This window comes from Erythrolamprus reginae, chromosome 1 (assembly GCF_031021105.1).
Source record: "Erythrolamprus reginae isolate rEryReg1 chromosome 1, rEryReg1.hap1, whole genome shotgun sequence".
NCBI lineage: Eukaryota > Metazoa > Chordata > Lepidosauria > Squamata > Dipsadidae > Erythrolamprus > Erythrolamprus reginae.
Window position 1 is genome coordinate 56996368 of NC_091950.1, and position 8725 is coordinate 57005092.

The following is an 8725-nucleotide window of genomic DNA, read 5'->3' on the forward strand; positions in this document are numbered from 1 at the left end:
TCCCTCTAAGCTGAGCAGTGAGCAATCGCCCACTTAAAAATCATCATCAACTCAGAGTTTTCCAAACCTGCCCAGAAGCCGAGAGGGAAAGAGTGAGAGGGAAGGAGAGAGAGAGGAAGAGAGGAAGAGAGAGAAACAGATAGAAAAAAGAGAGGAAGGAAAAGAGAAAGAAAAAGAATGGGAGTAAGGAAGAGAGAAAGAAAATAAAAATCTAGTTTGAAACTAGCTCAACTATTTAAGTGGCATTTTGATATTGATAGAGTTGCCCTATTATGAGCTCACTGTTATAGACACACAGTACAGTATTTTATTTTGAAATTCTCTGAGGCAAAACAGGGTGGGTTTTTTATTTATTTATTTGTTTGTTTGTTTGTTTATTTATTTATTTATTATTTCTGTGCCGCCTAGTCCCGAAGGGACTGCCGCTCAGAAACTATACTTTTCCGCCAACCCCCGAAAAAAATTAGAGGGAACACTGGTCCCAAAGCTAAGTAGTCCTTCCAATGAAATTGGCTTTATAATGCACTTAAAACGACTACTCTTGCATTGCAGCATCCCTATAAATCCTAAATGATCACATTGAACTGTATGTACAGGGCTCGTATACATCTTTTACAACAGCAAATATATTTCTGACAAGCATGATGCAATAAGATATTCATTACATTAAATGGTTTTACAAAAAGCACATATGTACAACAAATTTCATTTTACACACAGCGTACTTACTCCTGACAGGAGCTGCTCCTGAGAACAAGAGGTGGAATGGGACAATATATAATGCTAAATTGAAGGGCAGCATAAGAATGTAATTGAAAATGAAAGTTAGTTCTTTGAATTAAACTCTAACAAAACTAAAACAGTTCAGGATATGTCTCTCCTGTGTTTAGATTAACATTTCTTGCCATTGTATCTAAAAATGACCAGGTTTCTCTCCATATTATGTTTATCCTACTCTGTCAAGAGGAATTATCATTTCTGTGGAAAAAATAACAATATCTCTTTAAAGCATTGCAGCAATCTGGCAATGTGTTTTATATTACTATATTGTAGCATCACCTTTGGAGAAAAAAAGGTTTTTAATCCCCCAGTGAAGCTTTCCATATAATCTGAGTTCTGTGCCTATCTCTCTAGCTGTCATGCACCAATTAATATCAATGACATTGATCAGGAAAAAGCAAATGGTCTTTTAGAGCTTTCTTTGTTCAGAGATGGCCGCAAAACTTTCATACTTTTAAAAAGAGTGCAACAGTTTTGGGGGCCAGAGAAATAAAATATGGGAGATGTTTTAAAGACCTTTTTAAAAGAAAAAGAAAGAAAGTGATATTTCCAGGAGGCAGAGCGCACAACTTAGTAAATTATCGCTACAGGTGATGTGCCATCTTCTTGCATATAAAGGGGGAAGATAACTTTTACAATATAACGGTAGCCGTAGCTAATGTTTTATCGCCTGACTTCTTCATTACTTTCAGGATATGAAGGTGTCTCGGAGTTTTTCACTGACCTCCTGAACCACATAGCTACTACCCTGCAGGAGCAAACTCCAGAGTTGCCCCAGCTGAACCATAACAAATTCCTGGCAGAGCAGAGCAGCAGCCTCGTGGGAGACCGGACGTGCTGTGCTAACACTGGCTGCCGGAGTATGGCAAGCCAAGACCCCTGGATTGTGGAGAACGAGACCAACAGCTCAGTCAAGCTGCAGCACCAGAGGCTGGGCTGTAACTCATCCATGTCGCCGAGCTTTCAGCAACATTGTGTGGCCACGTTGGCCACAAAAGCTTCTTCTCAATGATCCTTATCTGTGCCACAGACTGAGAAAGAAAGTAGTCAGCCCCTGGGCTATGAATTCAGTGTAATTTTTTTTTTTTTTTAAAAGAAAGTGAAATTAGTGATATGGGTCCACTTTAACAGATTCCTCTTATAGTTCTATAGTGAGTTTATCCATCCATATATGGGTGCCTGTTGTGTGCATGTATCTTAAACACTATATCTTAATGTGGGAGGATGGATTTGTGAGGTTTTTTCCCCCCATGCCTTTTCCTTTTCCTTGTAATCATCGACCAGAGTTGCGTGATGAATCGTCCAGGAATGATAAGAATTTGTGTTGAAAATTTGCACACTTGGATTCAACCCCCTTCCATCATTTTTCCAGCCCATTCCAAAGAGTAAAACATGCATTGATTGTATACCTAAATCCAGAGGAAACCTGCGTACCCAGGATCAGCATTGTATTTCTTTGTGGAAAACTTTGAAGTGTTTCAAATAGTTTCCCATTTCCCTAAAGAAGAATAATGCCTGGGTATTTGTTTGCTATTGTAAAAAACTATAGGTTGATGTAATACTGCCCTTACTCTTGTTTGGGGGCAGAGGACTTCCTAACTGTTGGAAGATTACCACATCTAGCATAAGAACAAGTTAGGAAGTTTGGCTTTTTCTGCTGCTTTACTGATCCTGGGACTAAGGGACATCTCTTTCACCTATTTATTAACTGATAGGGTGGCTTATTTTAGCTTTGTATGATGCACAGTTATTTTTAGCTTCATATGATGCACAGTTCCATTCACTGTGATTTATAAATCATGGTTTCTTACAGTGGGCTTGCACATCATATTACATTAAATTATATTAAACAAGAAAGTCAAATTACATTACATGTGATTTAGGGGCCTGTTTGTAAGCACTACTCTGCACAAGTATTTTTCCTTAGTGGTGGGTAGAAGTAAAAGTACATTTGTTGAAGTAAACCAGCAGCAATTTGTCTCCATTTCTGGTCTATCATTTGTGGGGTTGAACATTTGAGATACAGTATAAGGGTAATATTTATCTAACCTGTAATTCAATCTGGTTATATTTTAAGAACAAGTAACAAAACAACAGTACATCTTTAACTCTGTTTCTTTCAACACAACATCATCTTTGGGTAGCTTTGGACTGGTCGTGAATTTGAAAAGGTACTGTGAATGAGTTTTGGGACTCTTAATTTGAGACGATCTTTAAATTGTCTCAGGAAACATTGTTAAAGTATTTTACATATTTAGATACATTTGGAAAGATTGATCATCATGAATTAGAAAGTAGTGTGAATGTATACGACATACATGCTACAAGCTGTACACATGAACCCCAATTTTTAAAAGGATAATATATTGGTAATATTTTCATACAGGCAACATTTTGTGTTTTTTTGTTGGGTTAAAGAAAGTTTGAATTCTCAGATTCTTTCAGTTCCTATAAAGATAACCCATTTCTTGATAAGTATGAAGTGGTATCAATATATTTTCCTCCGCTGATGGCGGCTTTTTATTTGTTTCTTGGTTTTTAGAAAAATGGAAATATCTGATGAAATATGAAAGGGAGGTTAAAAAGGGAGGACCAAAAATTATTTCAAACTATGGCGTTAAGTGCAGTAAACTTTCAAGAATTGATAGGAAGGAGAATTGCTATGTTCTTTTGTGATTTTGTTTCTAAAGTTATTCATAATTCTGCAATAAATAGCTGAAGAGAAGACAATATTTGTAGAAAGGTGTCTTATATGAGACTATACAGTCATTTTGTTTATTTCTAATTCAAATTTGAGTTATATGATGATCCTGAATTATTGTCTCAATAACAGTTGCTGCAATTTCCCAATAAATTATTGATATTTGTTCATGCATATTTTACATGCCTTTGGTGGGAGAGAAAAATAGGTCAGACATATTTTCATAAAACTTTTTTTCAGTATAGTAACACTATTAAAAGTTATTGATACTTTAAAAAGATTGGATTTCAACATTACATGCACACACAATACAAGTCAAAATTGTCCCGATGAAAGGCACCTTTGAACATAGCTGAGTCTCTTCCTCCCCTGTAACTTTAATTAAAGCAAGAGTATATCGTTGCTGTACTGAGCATTGCCACCCCTACTCCCTTCCTCAAAATACTACCTCCTTGACTGCTGCTTGCATGGATCAAGAAACTAGCAATCTTGTTCTTTTATATAGCTTGTGGGAGAGCCAAGGGAAGAAGCATAATAGGGTAGTTCTTCTGGCATGTCTTCAGGGAACAAGCAATAGTATCTGATTCAGAGGGGTATTATGACAATACTTTTAATTTTAAGGAAAAAACCTTGACCCACATCATCATCATTTATACAATAAATTTCATTTCTTAGGTGAGCAAGCTGGGAAAAAGAATGTTCCATCTGGTTTAGTTAGAAGACATTTCAAAATCGTTGATCAGCATTGGCTATTTGATCCAGTTTAAATATATTTCTGCTATTTCCTATTTTTAATAATGAGTAAGAATTTCTTTTAATGGCTGCTTTCTAAATTTTGGTTAGCCTATTTTGCACTGTTTTATTTCTCTAAAATAAACTACTGATACTTAATTGTACATTTTATATTTATTTACAAATGATATATTTCATACATTCTCCAAAGTCTTAATAGAAAGTATATCTGATGAAAGTGCAGTTCATATCTTGACTTTAACTAGAATCTAATTTACTTCTGTAGCCAAATAGGTTGTCAGCTTCGTTCACCCCTTGATGTAACTGCTGCTTATTTAAGCAAAGACCAAGTTGCTCATATCTTGCATTTAGTTTAATAAGACAGCATTGCAAGCGGGACAGCCAGCAGAGAATTTGTAATACTTTCTGTGATTTTTTTTTCTATCGGACTATTTTGTGTAAAATAAAATATGAATAATATTGACAGGTTCCAGAGAGAGCACAGTGTGCTATTACATTACAGAGGGCTGAGCATATGGTACTAAAAAAAATGAGTGCAAAATCAATTATTCCATCTCTGTTTTGTTGCAGCAAATTTCTTTAACTCTCTTTCAATCTAGTTACATTGTCATGTGTTCCTCCCCAAGGGCAATTTTATGTGAGAACAGCCTCCAGTTTGTCATAGAGACTGAAGATAAATGTGTTTCTTTTTCTTCTGGAAAGCTCTGGGAGGGGAAGGTTGTAGTTTGGTTGTATGATTCAAATTTTTGCTTCAACTTGAAAGACCAACCTCTACTTTAGAGGGTCTGTTGAATAATAGATAAAATGTTACCAATGCATTAGATCCCAAAAGAAGCATTACTGGTGATATTAAATATTGAAGGACAATTAAAGTAGACAGGCTTAAGTGTACACAAATAGTTTATTTCATTTGTTTAAGAAAGTGTAACTATCCAAACTACTTGTGGCAGGAAAATAAGAAGCAACTTTTAAAACATTTCCCCCCGCTTCCCAGTATATACATTAAAAATAATCGTTTGTGCCTCTCGTTAGAATGTTTCTTTGTAAAGTATATTTTCAAGTAATATACTTTAAATCTCTACCAGAAACCAGTCCATCTTCCGTGTTATAGAAATAAGTGTTTGGATGTAAAATTCCATAAAAACCTTAATGTGGTTAAAAAGAGCTAAATATGTAAAACCTCAGTAGACCTGAGTTATCACATTCTATTCAAAATCTGAGGAAGATTACATGTTAGTTTTATGTGAGTGAATAATATCTGCTCCATTGCTAGATTACCCAAACTATAAAATGAGAAATAGTTGATACTGATAATGGTTGAACTTAAATTTTTTACTCTACAACAAATATACTTTTTGTATCATAAATAATCTAAAGGTCGTATTAAGAAAGAGTTTAAACCTCTTTTCAGGTTAATTTCAAAATATGATAATTGATTACATTTTATATTTGCTGTTGTTCCTTTGCTTTATATAATCAGTTACAAATGGTAATTCATTTAATAAATACTGGAAATCTACTTTTTTTTTAAAAAAAAAAGACCTTAACCTAAGAAATGATTAAGTAGAATTATTAATTACTTAACATCAGAATAAAACATGTGCTTTGTCTCATTAACATAATTATTTCTTAGACACAAGGTATAAAATTCTTCACTCTTTGATAAGTATATCTTGGGCTTTTCTTTCTCTTCTTCATCTGGATAAGCAGATCAAGGTTTTTCTGATACCTTCTGATAATCTACAATACCAAAATACTGATTTTTTTTGTTCTTTTTGCTGACTTCCTATAACTGTTTACTCCCTTCTACTCTTAGTTTCTCCCCTCCTGTTTCCATCCATAAAAATATGAATGAGTTACTTGATTTGTTCTCTACAGAATGTTTTTTTTAACCCATCATATGTAAAGTTGGTATTTAAAAAGAAATACATTTTCTTTATAAAATCACTTCCTCTTTTGAGACAGTGTACTCTTCCATTGGGTTTTTCTAAAACCCAAGTACTATGGGGGGGGGGGGGGTTAAGCGTACCAAAATTAAAATTTTCCTGTCTGTCAGAATATGTAATTGACCATTGATTCAGTTTAATCTTACTGCTGTAATATACAAAAATCAAATTTACTGATAAATGAGGTTCTCATGGAGGCAACAATTACCTATGATTGTGTCGAAGAAACTGAGTGCTAACTTTTTCAGAAGTTGTTTACATTTCTATACTAAATATTGTCTTCTTTAATTTTTGAATTGTTTTTCAAAATAGTAAATCATTACAAACCAATCCAGTTTTCAATAATAGAGAGTATTCCTTCCTCAGTGTATCAATAAAGTTAGCTAACACATCTTATTTAAGAATGGCTTTATAAAAATATTACTCTCTATGCAATCGGGACTAAGAAGAAGACAAAGTTGTTCCTGGATTATGGAATACTGAATTCAGTTTCCATTCAATTTCAGGTTTTCAGAATTAAAATTGCAGTGTGATTATTGTGAAGAATTCAATTAGCACAAACTCATCTGCAGTCTGAATTAGTATGGTCAAGGAACATATTTAGGTTCAAATGACCAACCGGTATTTTGTAATACAGTACTTCCTTTAGTCAAACCCACTTTTGTAAATTGCATCAATTTTCCCTATGATCTATTGTTTTGTTTAATTTTATTTTAGTAGGACATAATCCAACAATTTGCTTTTAATAAAAAATTGAAACATAAAATTCTCAATGTGCTGTTAGATTTTACTTTAGAAAGACACTACGAAAATATATGTTGTAATGATAAGTATATTGGGTGCAGAAGGAGACTTGTTTGCAAATAGTTTATGGTCCATTGGCACTTGTATCTTTCACCATTTGCACAGCAACACCTTAGTGTATTGTTTACTACGTATGTGAAAGGACACATATTTATAAAATGCAAATATGTAAGTATAATAAATAGTGACATCTATATTTCAGATTGTGTGCACCCTTAAATAATAGAGATTCTTTATCACTTTTATGAGAAAAAAAGTGCAGTAAAAATATGGGATGAGTTTTTTTTCCAGTTCTTTAGATTTCTTCCTTGTTGTTTTCATATAGTTCATGTGTCTCCTGTGTTCATTTATAGTCAGTGTCCCAGTGAATTAGACTCATCTCTATGCTAATATGGATTGTATAACTCCTTTTCTTTTTATCCCTTCTTTTCTTCCTTTCTTTTTATTTTTTGGGATGGGACAGAACTTGTGGAAAGTTTTACAAAAACTTAAGGCATGCTTAAGCATTTTATCAGTTCAAAGTTGAAGTTATCTTGGACCATTTCTTTATTATGTCACATTTGAATTAAGGGTATCAATGCTGTCTTCTGCTATTTTAGATAGTGTTATAGCAAGTGTGAGTGTTGTGATTTGCTTTGGCCCTGTTCACAAAATTACTTTCATAAAATTAAATTCTTTCGTATTTAGCGTGTCTGTGTGTATACACCAATACACACATGCATATTTATACATGCATATAAATATATATGATTTCATTTTTTAAAAAAAATAGCCCTATATAAAACCAAAAATAATAGTACTTTGGCTGTTTACTTGTAGTGCATGACTGACGTCCTTCTCAATATCACATGGTGCTTCTCTTGCTAAAATCATTGATTTTCATAATTTTTTCTTCATTTCATTCTTATTTGCCAAACACCTGTGACAAATCTTTTACTATTTTAACCATAAAGTTAAAATGCACTTAAATCTCTGTTGTTTCAATGTCTGCTTCAGGGAGAAAACTCCATTTTCCAAAAACATGATTAAAATAAATGCCTTATACAAAACCTCATTCTGTGTTCTGGTTAATGTCTGAAATATTGTTTATCTGAATTTGTTAATAACACCTTTGTATCAGGGGTGAGTTCCACTTACCCTTGCCACTGGTTCGCATTGTGACATTTTGTGCATGCACACACACACTCGTTCCTGCACGAATTCCTTCATGCAATTTGGCTTATGTGCATTCTCAGTAGCTGGAATTGGCCCAAAACACAACTGAGGAGCTGATAAGCTGTGCTTCGGATGAAGAAATAAAGGTCAGTTTAAACCAAGGGGCGGGCGGGATGGACCTTTTAGAAGCAGTAGAACAGGAAAAACCTCCAAATCAATAACAAAAATCCCAAAAATTCTGGGGGAAAAAGATGGCGGCGCCCACAGACTGGCACCAACCGAACTGGATCTGTGATGCTATTGTCACATCATCAGCAGGTCACTAACGGTTTGGGTGATCTGGTCCAAACCGGGAGGAACCCATCCCTGCTTTGCATACCTAAATGTTATATATATTCTGAGAGATTGCAGAATGGCATGAATTTATTCAACTTTGGCACCAAGCAATTGTTTCCATTTCAGTGAGATCAGGCTGTTGGAAGAAATGCCCATCTGGGTTCAGTTTCAAGTGGGAAGAAAGACCTTGGAAACATGGAGAGTGCTTGGAAAGATGGTCTAATAATGGACAGGTCCACATAGTTTTAAG

At 34.3% G+C, this 8725-nt stretch overlaps 1 protein-coding gene across 1 annotated transcript in view; it reads left to right on the plus strand.

Annotated features, from left to right (window-relative positions):
• Positions 1 to 8033, plus strand: part of ITPK1 (inositol-tetrakisphosphate 1-kinase) — a 159178-nt gene extending 151145 nt beyond the window's left edge. The window contains exon 10 of the mRNA XM_070753029.1: positions 1473 to 8033. Within this exon, the coding sequence (XP_070609130.1) occupies positions 1473 to 1792 (320 nt within the window). The 3' untranslated portion in view covers positions 1793 to 8033. The remainder of the gene's footprint in view (positions 1 to 1472) is intronic.
• Positions 8034 to 8725: the final 692 nt, after the last annotated feature.